The sequence below is a fragment of the Elephas maximus genome, chromosome 8 (genome assembly GCF_024166365.1).
Source record: "Elephas maximus indicus isolate mEleMax1 chromosome 8, mEleMax1 primary haplotype, whole genome shotgun sequence".
Classification (NCBI taxonomy): Eukaryota; Metazoa; Chordata; class Mammalia; order Proboscidea; family Elephantidae; genus Elephas; species Elephas maximus.
Window position 1 is genome coordinate 115,483,819 of NC_064826.1, and position 15,986 is coordinate 115,499,804.

General features: G+C 39.6%; 1 protein-coding gene across 1 annotated transcript in view; it reads right to left on the reverse strand.

Moving 5' to 3' along the window:
* ABCA13 (ATP binding cassette subfamily A member 13) overlaps positions 1 to 15,986 on the reverse strand; it is a 570,776-nt gene that overhangs the window by 23,295 nt on the left and 531,495 nt on the right. Inside the window, 3 exon segments of the mRNA XM_049894281.1 lie at positions 8,589 to 8,681; positions 12,586 to 12,689; positions 15,302 to 15,436. Of these exon segments, the coding sequence (XP_049750238.1) occupies positions 8,589 to 8,681; positions 12,586 to 12,689; positions 15,302 to 15,436 (332 nt within the window).

Genomic DNA, 15,986 nt, shown 5'->3' on the forward strand with positions numbered 1-15,986 from the left:
AAACTGTAAATGATGTATTTTGGGAAGTGTAAGTTGACACCAAAAATAATTAAAATATTAAAAAAAAAAAACACCTTATGGATCACACTCAGACATGCAAAAAAAAAGGATGGAGAAGATATAGAAACAATGCCAAGAGGAAGAATGAACAAGAAAGAGTTATTGGGGCAGACGTGGATGAAGATGGACAGCAAGTAGTGGTCTACATCTATATGGCTCAGGGATGTGCTCTAGCAGGAAGGAGGCAGATGTATTGAAATCAAGCCAGTAGGGTTAAACTGGAATCAAACCGGCTCACATTTGAACCCAGCTCCTCCACATGTGTAAGGATCACTTTCTTCATTTGTTAAATGGGGAAAATCATGAGACTATACATCATACATCAATGTAGAATGAGAAAGCTTTGGTTCAAACCCCAGCTCCTCCACTTCCTAGCTGGTGCCCCTGGGAAAGTTACTAACTTTTTAAGGCTCATTTTCTGTATCTGTAAAACAGGGGATAATAATAGTTCCTCCATAGGGCTGTCATGAAGAATAAATGAATTAATATGTATAATGAACTTAGAACTGACATATAGTAAATGCCATTGAAGAGTTAGCTCTTAATATGATTACTCACCATACTAGATATACAGTGCTTATAGTACAGTATGGAAGAGAAAAAATGTTTAACAAATGGTAACCATATAAGAGGTGAGTACTGAAAGGAAAACAAGCTTTGCAAGGCCCAACACGAGCACCCTCATGTAGTCCACGAGTTCACTAACATTTGCTGAGTCATTCTTATGTAAGCCCCTGGCTTGTAGCCACTGTTATCTACTATCACTATAAAACCTTTGCCCTCTCGCTGTGGAGCAAGGAGATCTGCTTTAGTTCTGCGGCTGCCCAGGCCTCCCCGTCTGTAAGTCTCCCCAATAAACCCGTTTGCTGCCACCCTGGGGTTGCCTGTCTCTTTCTTCAGTTTTTTGGCACCCTCCAATTTTGGAGGTAAACTTCAAGTTACTGGTTCATCCCCAGATAACTGGTGAGCCAGCTAGGAGACTGAGGAAACAGTGAGTGAGAGTGAGGCCTCTGTGGGGGAAATCTCAGGTTGGCCGGCAACATCCATGTGGGAAGGTCTGGCCCACATGCTCAATGCGTGTGGACCACCGAGTTAGTATGGGGACATCTCAAAAACTCCAAGCAGCATGGCCCAAGTGTGGGCAGGCATGCACCTTCATAAATGTGGAAAAGAAGCTAGGAGAATAGTATCAGCCAGGGGATGGCTGCTGCTCTGGGCTGTTCAGCTGGTCACCAAAGCCCAGCTAGCTGCTGAAGCATGCTTAAGAGCCTGCAGAAACAGTTACAGTTAGAAAAAAGATGTGTAGCAGTAGTGTGTGGCCATGATTGACATACTGAGTAGCCATGTCCATGAGCAGAATGAGCAACTAGAAATGTTTGCCTGAAGGTCTGTAAAGATAGAGGATTCAAGAGCTAGGGGAACAATCCCCTAGCCACTGCTCAAAGCCCTCCAACAATGGGACTTGGAGGGGCTAAACAGGTCTCTGGTGCTGAGAACACCCTATAACACCCAGCACAAAGCAAGAGTTAAAACAGCAGGAAAAAAAAAAAAGATTAAAAAGCCTTTCAAGATAGCTTGTGTTGAGTAGCCTTGAAGAGACCTTAGAGGCCCTCTCTGGAATTCTCTGATCACTGTTCCCACCAAGATAACTGAGCAGCAACATAGTCGAAGCTGAAATAGTAAAGGGAAAACTAAAACAGGAGGGCCCGCCTCCATGTTACCAGGCAACTGGCTGAACCCATGCTTGTGCTTGGTATGGTAGAGGCGTGGCTCCACAAATGACTGAGAACTTTGCTAACTTTGCCCGGATCTTCTGACTTTCAGAATAATTAAGACCGAGGATTCAGCCTAGGTCCCTCTGTCATCAGGGCAGACCAAAGGACTTATGTTACAATTAAAGTTCAATGAGGAAGTGAAAAGCATTCTATGTCTTGGATTTTTAGATACCATTGCACAGGTGACTGTGATCTCTATAACACCTGGCACAAAAATGGGGAAAATTTTTGGGTCTGAGAGGACCATCATTGAGATCCTTGCCAAAGCTTGAAATATGGATAAATCCTTTCACAGACCCTACAGACCCCTATTGTATGTACTGATGATGTCAGTGTATCAATGTACACTTATGTAAGCTTTTGCTTCCAAGTCCTGATGAGAATTGCTGCAGTTAAGGCCAATTCAGTGAGACACATGGAAACTGTGACATAGCCTATAGCTAATTGCCTGGCCATTCAATCTTACCACTGATAATCCTCAGACTGACATATAAAGCAAGTCCCTATGGGGATGAGACATCTGGACCAAAAAAAAAAAAAAAAAGCTCTGCCCCTGATAAACTTTTGTTACTTGTACAGATGGTCACCAGAAAGGCCCCTATCCTGAGAGGGGAAAACAACCAACGTGCAGACCACTCTTGCCAACTGACTACAAAGGCTGAAGTATCTTCTCCTCCAGAGCAAAGAGATGTGCAACCAACCACCTCCTGAGTTTAAGAGGATGGCTCATGTTGATGCACACACCACCCTAGACTGGGCCTACACACATGGTCTGCCACTGTCATCAGAAAATGCTCGACAGCATAGAAAAGCTGGCCTGCCTATGAGACCGTGGCCAAGGCTAAAACCTACCCAGGGACAGATTCCCAAGCCAACATGCCAGGGTGTTCTCAGGAGGTAAATCATATTGGGGTCTCTTATCCTACACAAAGGCTTCCACTGGATCTGGAATGAACTCTTCACAATCTATATCACCCTCAAGCCATAGGGGCAATTGAGCACTTTAATGGATAGGCTTAAACAGCTGATAGGAGAGGACAAGACAACCCCAGCCTGAACTATGCTTCTCAGACAGTCTGGAGTCTCAATGTGGCAGTTCTCTGAAAGGGCATTTCTATTTGCACAGCATGTTTGATCAAGCTCTCTAGTCCTTAAAATGTGTTTCTTCTGACAAAAAATCTGGGTTCCCACAGAGGACACTGCCTCAAGACTAGGACAGGCTGCCTGGGTGGCTATACCTAGGGAACCCTCACCTCAAGTCCCATGGGAGATAGGGGCAGGGGGGGAATTGTTAATGTCTCTTTTTCTTCCCAGATTATCTCACAATGATGAACAGGTCCCTGGTCCATGGGCTCCAATGATACAAGCTTTTGTTTGGGCTACCAATCAGACCAACTGTTGACTGTCAACATTTGAACTGAGACGATGAGTTACCTCCCCACATTGTTCCAGCTGATCTGTCAACAAGGAGGACACCTAGTAGACCAACTGCATGTATAACCTGGTGTACTGAGGAGATCATATGGTAAATGAATACTGTCAGCTCCACTATTCATGGAAAACATCTTTCGAAGTATGAAAGCTGCCTGTGGGTAGTGCTCCAACTTTAGAAGGAAATTTCTCTTTGTATATTAAAATGTAAATGGCATGGGACTGGATGGTTTGACTCTGAGAATGGTAATTTTAAGACTGACATTAGTCTGGACATGGAGAACTTGCAAAATATGACTAGGTGGTCCAATGTACATTGACTGACTACACCAAGTCTAAATTATCCTGTTCTGACAATGTTAATACCTTGTTCAATCAAGCTGAGAAAGGGAGTTTTTGTATTACTAGTGCTGAAATGTGTACTGTTCATATAATGTTCCACGTTGGGAGAAATACGCTATTTTTACATACATTAATCAGGACATATTATACATACGTAAGATTGGAAAACGCAGCTCTTTGATCTATTCAGTTAGCTTGGATTAAGCCAAAGCTTGGGTGACTGGTTGGGATCTCTCCTCCAAGCAGGTCTGGTCAATCTTCTGGGAATAGACCTACCAGTAACCCTCATTAAATGTTGCCTCAAATGATACGCAGATATAACATCCACCAGGGCTATGCACCAAACCAGGGTCATGCAGCTCACATCCAAATGGGTGATGGGCATTCCAGGACTTGGTGCTGCTTTGCTTCTTTTTCTGGTACCCTGATGAGGGTTGGATTGTTGGGGGAATTTTCTGCCTCTTATGCTTCCTATCCAGGCTGCCTAGGCCTTGGGCCCAGAGCATTCTCTGATAAGGAGTCTGGGAGTTGGGTTGCCTTGTCTCTTCTGGTTCCTTCTTATCATAGAAGCCTTTCCCCCGTTCTGGGTACACAGTAACTTTCTCCATCTCTTGCACATGCGCAGGCACCACACAGCACCTGGCCAACCCCACATCTGTATCTGTTCCTGGCAGGGAGGGACCAGGCTCTCTCTTGCCACGGCATAAGAGGGTGGGCATGCCGAATTGTAAGAGCTGGCCTTGAAGGGTGGACAGAAGGGAAAACAGACTTTGAAAGGCCAAACATGAGTGTTCTTATATAGTCCACTAGTTCATTACCATTTGCTGAGTCATTCTTATGTAAGCCCCTGGCTTGTAGCCTCTGTTGTCCACTATCACTGTAAAATCTCTGCCCTCCCACTGTGGGGCACAGAGATTTACTTTGGTCCTGCAGCCATCCAGAATTGCTTCATATGTGAGTCACCCTAATAAACTCCTTTGCTGCCACACTGGAGTTGCCCATCTCTTTCTTCAGTCTCTTGGCACCCTTCAATTTTGGAAGCAAGTTTCACATTACTGGTTCATGCCAGGATAGTACTAAGACACATTAGGGAAGGGGTACATTTCATAGGCTATAGAATCAAAAAGAAGGAAAATCTGGGGTGAATGCAAGGGAAGGGGTCTCATCATTACTGAGAAATTATTTGGGAATGCAGGTTTTAGGGGACACTCTTCAAATTTCATAAGATGTAGCTTTCCCTTAGCCAGAGAACAGCAGAAGGCCAAAAGAGAAAGAGGTAATTCTTCCATGGTTTGTAGAATCTGGAAGGAGGACATCCAGTAGCATTCTAATCAACCGTGCTCTGAGGAAAAACATGGCAAAAAGGCCAAAGGTAACAAGTCATGGGGGTTATAAAGGGTCTAGGGCAACTGGATTGACAGAGAGGAAGGTGAGTGCTGACTAGCAGCCCAACTGTGGGCCTAGGGACAGCCCTGGAAAAACTGGTGAGGAGAGACTGGGTTAGGGGAAGGGAGGTTATTCAGGAAGAATAACATAACTTGTGTGGATGTGCACGTTTTAGCAATGGAGAGGAATGAAGAAAAGTAACTAAGGAGATTTGTCTAGAGATCTTATAGGCTTGGCAAGACGCATGCAGGCTAGAATGGGGGATGGAATGCCTCAATGACTTTTCAAGTTTGAGACAGGAGCCAGAAGGGCACAGGGGTAGAAGGAAAAGAAAAGAGGCACAGCGATGAAATCAATTTGTCTGGGAGAGGTGGGGAGGAATGCCGCCTTCCCCTATGAGATCTGGCCTCTAAAATTTTTTACACCAGATTTTGCTTGTCCTATCATTTGCACTAGTTTTTTTTTTTTTTTATCATTTGCACTAGAGGCAGGATTGGGGATAGCTTCTGTTGACTAAAGCCCGGAAGAGCTTGATGAGGTCCTAAGCTAGAGTTAGGAAAACCCCTTTAGGTAAGCCTCGTTAAGAGAAATCAAGTGTTTATTTTATAGAACTTGAACATGACTGACTCTTAGCTTATGAGAACAAACAACATTTCAAACATATATTAGAATACCAACTCTAACACAGAAAGCCTCATTTAGCTACTTAAAAGTATTATATAAGATACATTAAGAAGTTAGAACTAGAGGGTCCAGAACTGAAGAAGAAAATACAACTTGGTAAATTAGTGAATTTAGAGTCTGGAAATATTAAACAAAGATTCTTAGTGGGTAAAACCTGAACATTTCAGGACCACATATATCCTCTTTGGTATGGCTCTACTAGGTTTTTCCATGCCAAGACCTCCAGGACTGTTGTCATTGCCCTGAAATTGTATCCCTGAAGTAATACGTGAAACTTGTGAGAGCTGGAACTTGACAAGACTGCTTTGTTCTTCCTGGTCTCACAAGTTTTCTGCTTTTGAGAGGGTGCAGCCTTACCACTTTTCTATTGCTCTCCATTAGTGGAAAATATTTTAATTTTCCTTCTCTGACAGGTTTCTGTCTTACACAGCTTCCATGTTTCACAGGTTTTACCGTACATGGATACATGAAGCATAAAGGGATTCAGGGACTGCTAAGAGACAATATGTGTGCTCTCCAGAAGAAAATACCAAGGACTGGGAAGGCCAGAGGAGTCTCAATGAGGGAGGAAGAACTGTCCTGTCATTGTGAGTGGAAAACACTGTACAATCAGTGTTGGGAAGATGTTCCCTACAAGGTGAGCAAGCAAGGAAAGACCTGAAGGCTGGAAGGGGACAGTGTTTAGAGGAGCATGGGAAGAACACCCAAGCAAGTCTAATCTGAAGATCTCTTAGCTTCAGTTCATCGGTTCTCAGGTATCATTTCTTAAATTCTGCTCTGGGAATGGACTGAGGGCAAAAGAAGGGAGTCCTCTTCTCACAGGGACTTTGGACCTTCAGCAGAATGAGGTCACTCCAGAGCCACACAGGAAGTAACCCATGGAAAGAAAAGATCTAGTGTGCGATGCCCACCCCATCCTTGAGCCTATTCCCTGATATGCCCTTGCTCTTGCTCACAGACCATCCTCCTCTCAGTCACTGGCCAAGCTGCATTCTAGGAGATCTGGTCCACTGCCTTATTTGGAAATCTTTCTAAGTCCCTATCCTTGTGATTAAGTGTCCCCTCCATCTGTAAGCTCCCTAAGGACAGGAACAAAACACCAGTTAAGACTAGTTCTCATCCAGAATGATCTTGGCCCCACCCCCACCCCCGGTGACATGTGGCAATGTCCATAGGTATCTTTGGTCATCACAATTCAGAAAAATCTAGTTTTGATTGCCATCTGTTTCCTAATTAACACATTATTTTTTATCTCTAAAATTACGGAAACATAGTCTGTGTGTTATAGGAAATCACAAACTATACAAATTATTCAAGAAAGTTTATCAAGTCATTTGTTGTAGAAAGTAGTCCAATGGTTCATATTTACCAACAATTCATCCTCCACAATTAGTAAAAATTATCACAACTGAAACTCAAAAGTGGCCAGAGATGGGAAATAATCAGCTACATGGCACTTCCTCCCACATGCTCGGTTCTGGGGCTCTTCCAGCCACTTTCATCAACCTTATGACAGGCAAGTAGCTAAACTCAACCATAATTCACCTCAGCAATCAGGAACAGGGCTGTAAAATTTTATTTAAGCATTCATAAAGGTTAGAGGAGTGTGAAATATTATTCTTCTTTTGATGATACTTATTAAAGATGAACAGAGTACATACCAAGAACTACTTCCAGTAAGTTCATCTGACAAGTGATTGACCCCAAGTAGCAAGTGGCAGAGAGAGAGTTTGACCCTCCCAGCACGGTCCAAATCTAAGCTTATGGAAAAATTAACCTTCGTTCTCAAAACAGGTCATCTAGATCCATACCATTAAATATTTATTTTCATCACAGAATAAAACCATGTAAACCTAATATATACGAGGAGCCCTGGTGGTGCATTGGTTTAAACACTCAATTGCTAACCAAAATGTTGATGGTTCGAACCCATCAGACACTCCGTAGGAGAAAGATGTGTCAGTCTGCTTCTGTGAAGATCTGCAGCCTTGGAAACCCTATGAGACAGCTCTACTCTGTCCTATAGGTCACTATGAGTCAGAATCAACTCTACAGCTGTGGGTTTGGTTTATTTTATTTTATTTTTAATATATATGAATACTTACTATGTCTTTTTTTTTTGCTTTGCTTTAGAATTATAATCTTAAAAACATTGAATATGTGAAAATGAAAAAAGAGATGAATCTAAAATGATGAATTACTGTATATCAAAAATTACAGATTAAACAACAAATTAAAAGGAAATTAGAAATTAAAACTGGTTTAGGCAACTCGGGGTGGGGGGGAAGATACACCAGGACATAAAAATTCTCAAATTGACAATAAAATCATTAAGTTTCCAGAAGTAAATGGTAAATTGGGAGAAATCTAAGGGACAAATGAGCACAGAAAAAAAATCTTTAGTCTTTCATTAGTTTTTATGAAATTCAAATGTAAAACAATGACCAATAAGTCACCTTCGCAGATTAATAGAGATATTTTAAAAAGTTTAGCCTTTGGTGGAGTAAAACAGGCACTCTGATTCACCGTGGATGAGGGAGGAATCGGTGCAATCTTTTGATAAAATATTTGTATGTAACAAGAACCTTTTTTTTTTTTCCTTCATCTTGACTCTGCAATGATTCCCAACCCTTACCAGTGTTGTTACAATAAGGATACAATGATGTCCTGGGAAGAAGAAAGCAAAATTTTATGGGAAAAATCCTGGACTCTGTAAGGGAGCTGCTGTGTCTTTAACTTACTAGTATTGGTATCTTAAAACACACCCTTCGATTCTCAGGGCCTTCATCTCCCATTCTCTGAAAAGAGTTAACTGGACCATATTGTGTCTAGAGCATCTCCAGCTATAGCACTGTGTTATGAGATTGATTTTAGAGTGAAAATTTAAAGGAAAGGAGAAATGCAGCATACCTATTTTTAATATGCTGAGGAGAACCAAGACACTTGAAGCTGCCGTTGACCATTATGGCGAGTCTTGTGCAGAGGGCCTCACATTCCTCCATGCTGAAGAGAAGGGAAAGAAAAATATAAAACAAGCCATGTCCAAGGCAGATACAGCTTGAATCAAGCTTTAAAAATGAAAAGTAGAAAAAAATCCCACCTTTTTCAAATTATTTAATTTTCTATATAGAAACCTCAGGAAAACCAAACAGATGCTTTTAGAATTGATAAAGTTTCAGTTACGTGGCCAATTATACAATCAACAAAAAGTTATTAACATTTCCATATAACAGAAAGAAGAGTTATAGAAGATATGAGAGAGAACGTTTTAACAATAGTACAAAAATGCAAAATAGAAAATAAGCAAAAGTGCGAAAGGCTTATGAAAAGAAACAGGAAAGCTTTATTGATGGGCATAAGTGAAGTCCTGATGTATTAAAGACCTGAAAAGAAAGAATGGATATTTGAAAAATTTGGAAAATTATTAAATTATAATATGAAAATTATATAAAATAGTATTAGTATAAATATAAAATATAAATAAATTAAATATCAAATATAAAGGCAATGTATATTCTAATACAAAATATAATATGATCTATAATTATAATTTATATTATAATATGGTTTACTATTATAATACAAAATATAATGTTATAAATATTTATAATTTATTATTACATGATTGTAATTAAAGAAAAATTATAAATTGTAGTATGGATATAGTACAATGCAAATCAAAATTTATTTCCTAGCCCCCATGGGAAAATTGACAGTGATTATAAAATATATCTTTATGTAGATAGATTACTCAAGAAGAATAATGAAAGAAGCCTTGCTCCAGTAAACATTAATATTTTATACATCTAGAATAACTAAAATGAAATGAGGCTCTGAAGAATTACAAGGCAGATCAAGGCAACAAAATACAATACGCCCAGAACCAAACATTAATACCTTACATGTGATCTGAGGATAGAAACAGGCTTTCTAAGCGCTACAATAATGGGAGAAATTATGAAGGAAATGCTCGATATACTTAACAATGTAAAGCTTTAAAACTTCCAATAAGTGTCTCAAAATAAAGCGAACTAACATTTAAAAAATCAATTGCAACAAATATTTTGGGTAGGGGTTGATACACATAGTAGAAAAAAACTTATACATGTTAGTTTAAAAAAAAATCCAATAAGGGAAAAAAATAAAAGAGCAAATAACGTGGAGACTATTCAAAGTCTGTTAATGACTAATAAAACCCAAACCAAACTCATTGTTGTCCAGTCAATTTCGACTCTTAGCGACCCTATAGGACAAAGCAGAACTGCCCCGTAGCCTCACAAGGTTTTCAAAGGTGTAAATCTTTTACAGAAGCAGATTGCCACTTCTTTCTCCCACAGAGCAGCTGGTAAGTTTGAACCGCTGACCTTTTGGTTAGCAGAAGAGAACTTAACCAATGTTCCACCAGGGCTTGTCAGCAAATCACAAACTTAATCAGAAATAAGTTGATTTTAAAAGAAAAGCATTAATGACATGTGCTTTTGTATATTGCAAAGAAAAAGGGTTTTATTCCCATCTACAGTGAAAAAAAAAAACAAAAACAACACTGAATTCTAAGATCAAGCAATACCCAAATTCTAAGGTCAAAATACCTAATGATATTTTCCCAGTGATTCTAGGTGGGTCATCTCACATATTGTTGGTAGAGCAAAAACAGCATAACTTTCCAAAAATCAATTTAGCAGTAATTCTTCTTTTAGGAATTTGCCCTAAGAGAACGCACAGAAAAGATGAATATGTAAAGTTTCATATAATGGCTTATTTATAATAATAAAAATCTGGAAATATGTAAATTTCCACAGTAGTGTAATAAATGAGATTCCATGTGTAAGTCAGCCACTAAAATGATGTTTCCTAACATCAATTAACTGCATGGGGAAAAGGTAATGATACAGCAATGGTAAAATAACAACACATGTAAGAAACCAGGTTTAAATAAGAAAACAAAATTTAAAAAAAAAAGAGCAGAGGCATCAACAGCCACCCACTGCAAGGGAGAGAGATTTCACAGATGTAGCCCAGGTGGTGGCATGTGGAGGGGGGACACATAAGCACACAAAATGAACAAACAAAAAAGAGCCCATAGATGCTGGATTTAGCAGAAAAATTCCTCAAAGCAGCTGTTATAAATATGCTCAAAGATCTAAAGGAGCTAGGTTTAAAGAGTTAAAGAAAATGATAACTATAATGAATTAACTATAGAGATTTTTCAGGAGATGGAAAGCATATAAAAAAGAAACAAATGGAGATTTTGTAGTTGAAAAGTATAATAAATGAAATGAAATTTTCACTAGAGGGGTTCAACAGAAGATCTGAAACAGATGAAGAAAGAATCCAAGTGCTTGAAGGTACATCAATAGAAATTATTCAATACGAGAAGACAGAAAAATAAGAAACATGAACCAGAAATTTATAGACCTGTGTGGGACACCAGCAAAAGTTCCAACATACATGCAATGGAAGCAACAGAAGGATAGAAGAGATAGAAAGAGACAGAAAAAAAATATGTGAGGAAATAGTGACCAAAATTTTCCACAACTACTAAAACCCATGAATCTACACATCCAAAAAGGTCAATGAAACCCAGGTAGAATAAATATACCTAGATATATGGAGCCCTGGTGATGCAGTGGTTAAGAGCTTGGCTGCCATCCAAAAGGTTGGAAATTTGAATCCACCAGCTGCTCCTTGAAAACCCTATGGGGCAATTCTACTCTGTCCTATAGGGTAACAATGAGTCAGAATCAACTTGACAGCAGCAAGTTTAGTTTGGTTTTATATTAAAGTTAAATTGTTAAAAGCAAAGACAAAGAGAAAATCTTAAGATCAGAAAGACAAAATGATTCATCATATGCAAGGTGACATCAATATGATTAATGTTTGACTTCTTATAAGAAACAATGGAGGTAAGAAGGCAGAGGGATCACATATTTAAATTACTAAATGAAGAGATAATAAATAAATGATTATGCAAAGATGTTGTATCCAACAAGAGAGCCCTTCAAAAACAAAGGTGATATAATGACATTCCCATATAAACAAAGACTGAGAGGATTAATTGTTAGCAAACTTGACTTGATGCTAAAGATAGTCCTTCAGGCTGACAGGAAATGATGGTCACTAAAATCCCCATGGACAAATGGGCACCAAAAGTGCAATTACATCGGTTAATATATAAAACTCTACCGATGGACTTTTATTTCTTTTCTCACCTTCTTTAAAAGATAAAAGACTGTACAAAGTGATCACCATAAAACTGTTTTATAGGCTTTATAACATATAAAAATGTAATATGTATGATAATAATAACACAAAGAAGGGGTAAAAAAAATGGATCCATATTTTCCTGGAATTAAGTTAGCATTCCTCTGATAACTTAAGATACATACTGTAAACTCTAGACCAACCATCAGAAAACAATTTAAGAATGTATAGCTAAAATATCAAAAATGGTACACTTAGGACTATTGATTTAGAAGAAAGCAGGCAGTCAAGGAGGAACCAGTTTATAACACAGACATAAGACACATAGAAACAAAAGGTAAAATGGCAACTGTAAATTCGATCAAACATTACTTCAGGAGGACCTGAGGAAGAGAGTCTAGCACACTGTCTTGAGAAGTTACAATGCACTAGACAAGGGTGTGGTCTCTGGATCCAGAACACTAAGTTCAAATTCCCTGCTCTTCCTCCTGCTTGCTGCAAGGTCTTGGTTATGCTACTTAAACCTCTCTCTGCTTCAGAGTCCTAATCTATAAAATGGGACTTGTACTTATGTCACCATCGTAGTGTTGCATAAAGATGAAGTACCAAGCACTTGGCACTGTGCCGGGCCCCTGGATGCATTCAATGCTGCTGACTGCTGTTTGGTCTTGCTTGGGAAATGGCCAGGAGAGAGGGCATAACACACCTGTGGGAGGTCAGCACTGCAGCACAGCCTTCCCGAACATCTTTCATTATTGCTTCCCACAAGTACTGCTTAGAGCAGGGATCCATCCCAGAGCTGGGCTCATCCTGTAGAGAAAACACACACATGGCTGTGACTTTGGGAGAACACACATAGGAATATAAACACTGCCATGAGAAGTCATACATATCCTGGCCGAGACAAAATTTCTGCTCTGGCTCTATTAGGCAGCCTTCCATTGGGTGTCATGTACTACCCTCAACAAATTACAGATACATCTTAACATCAGGTGAGTTGCCTGTTATTATCTAGTTAGACAGGCCAATTTTGATGCCTTTAAAATATATCCTTAACCTACATAAAATTTTTAAATTATATACCCTAGAAAAACATGACAGCAGAAAAATGTTTCACTTATTCAGCAACATCAAATAAACTGAAATTTCTTAGAAACTGAAACTTTCTCCTTCAATAGCCACCAAAACACTTTTTTATGTGATCCACTTTTGATAGAAATCTTTCTAAACCGTATGACGCATTTCTGTGCTTTTTGTAAGGAGGGAGTACTAAACACATTTTTCTTCAGAGCTTAGGGTCATCAACTTCCCCAAAGAAAGAAGCAGAAGGGAAGTGAAAAAAGAAATGGTACTGAACAGGAAAACAAACATTTGGCATTTTCTGCAAGCCAAGTGACATACATATTTGTGAGATTTTATATATATATATATATATATATATATATATAGATAGATACACACACACACTTAGTGGGAGAAAGATGTTCCAATTGCAGTCTGCTCCTGTAAAGATTACAGCCTTGGAAACAATATGGGGCAGCTCTACTCTGTCCTATAGAGTCACTAGGAGCCAGAATCAACAAGGCAATGGTTTAATTGGTACATATATATACATACAGATTTTGCATTGTTCAGTAAGAAACTTGGATGCACAATCTTAAATTTTCCTGATTCTTGCTTGGGTGTCATCTGTGACAGCCATTTCTTTTCTCTCCATGGAGAAAGGCTCTTCAATGCATCCCTTTAGCCAGATGCTTTGAACAGTCATCATCAGAGTCACTAATGGTTACTGAAGGGTTAACATGCACCAAGTACTGGGCTTTGTGCTCAACGTGGATTATGTCATTTACTGTTTTCATTGGCTCCATTAGACAAATACTACCCTCAGGACCACTTTCAGACAAGGAGAAAATATGCATAGGAAATTAAGGCCATCTGTCAGGGAGTTGGAAACCCTGGTGGCATAGTGGTTAAGTGCTGTGGCTGCTAACCAAGGGGTCGGCAGTTTGAATCCACCAGGCGCTCCTTGGAAACTCTGTGGGGCAGTTCTACTCTGTCCTATAGGGTCGCTGTAAGTCAGAATTGACTCAACGGCACTGGGTTTGGTTTGGTTTTTGGTCAGGGAGTTGCAGAAGCAGAATTTGTACTCTGTGAGTCTCAGTCTGACTTCAGAGTTCCACCTTAACCACTGGGGCAGAGTTTCAGGCAACCAAGAGAAGCTGAGAGCAAGCATATAGGTAAAAGGAGAGTGTGAGGGGCTGGTGGAAGCCAGAGGCAGAGGTCCATCATTCCGACCTACGATATGGAATCTAAGGCTGAGCATGGAAGATTCTGCTGAAGGTAATAAATGAGCATGGCTGTTAACTCTTCACACACACCTGCTTCATCTTGTCGGAAAAGACATGTAGTTTGTAAAAGGCATAATTGTGCAAACTTCAGCTTTTATTATCAGATTCCACAATGTAAAATTATGGAATAGTCTTGAATCTTGCAAGAAGCAAACTTAGATCAAGGAAAAGGAATACTCAAGCCAGATTTCAGAAGACGACCAGTAAATACTGGGACTTTTTTTCTTTTTTCCAACACAGTCCTTCTGGATCCCAATTAACTCTCCCACTTCCATGCTGCTTTCATATAATGAACATGAATAGGGAAAAAAAAATCTATTCTATTTCCAATACTTTTCCAATGTCCCTGAGACTTTCTTCAAGTGTGAAGCTCTGGATTGCACTCTAGGGCTCTGGTGACTAGAATCCAGTCTATGGCACATGAAGAATGATTTTATTTACTGTTGGAATGCCCTTATTTATAGTTACAGTCATTTTTGGAAAAAACAATTGGCTCTATTTTGGCAACTGCTACCTCCAGTTAATGCTTTGATCAAGCCAAACTGAATTAATTGAAGTCCCCAAAGAGGCTGCAGACTGCCTGGTCTCAGGGCCTTACACACACTCTGGAATGGCCTGCCCTCTTTGCTATAACTGTCCTGCTCTCCCAACACCAGTTGTCAGGGTTCACCCCAGATGTATACTGTCACTATGATGTACATATATACATGCAGGGGGAAAACCTCTTAAAAGCAAATACTAGAGGAGAATCATATTAATTTTCAGGTCACCAATGAATTGATATTCTTTTGAACTATTTTTAATGTTAAAATTTTATTGAATTTTCAATTTGGTATGTTAAAAGAATTTATCAAAATATAAATTCTATAAAATTCTAATGATATTTTACATTCTGCTTGGGAAATGTTGGCTAATATAAAAACAGTTTATTAGTTCAGAGAACCAAAGTTATAAGTTTTAAAGTTATGGCCTAGAAGAACTCTGATAAGTTAAAAATAAGTTTACAAAAAACACACACTCAGTGTTTATCTTATTTGAAGACATAGACATATTACTGATATTTCCTCTACTCACCAATAGAAGAATATCAGGTTTGCCCACCAAAGCCAGTGCTGTAGAGAGTTTCCTCTTGGTTCCCCCACTGTAGGTGCGAACAGGTTGGTTCACATGGGCTTCCAGGTGCAAGCGCCTCACAAGGTCTTCAGCAACCTGAAAAAGAGGAGGTCACCATGAAGGTACAGCCATTCACCAAGGTGCCCAATGATACCTACTGCCTCTCAGCCGTGAATCCTGCTCCTTCTACCTCTACCACTGTCAGCCCAACCCCAGCCCATATACAGTCAAGAGTATCTCTGAAACAGCTCCCATCATGAATGGAGTCCAGCCTTTCAAAGGCTGTGAGGCATCTAAGCGGTGGTCACAATACACAGATGTAGCACTCAGGCAGGCAGTATGGGCATGAATGCTGCATGAAGATTGGGCCCAGATGAACGTCAACATTAAAGTGAACAGAAAAAGGTGATTCACAAAGAAGACTGAGAAGGAACAGAATAGGAATAAAACCAAGAGAGAGAGGTCTCAACACTTCAAAGGAGGAAAGAGTGCAAGGAGGGAAGTTTCAGTATTAACACAAGGAAAGTAATATTTCATTTATATTAAGAAGCCACTGTTAGAAATTGTCCATTCATAGAGTGGTTTATAAAGTAACTGGAGGTTGGGGTGGGGGGAAGAGAGAGGTGAATTTTTCTTACTTGCACCT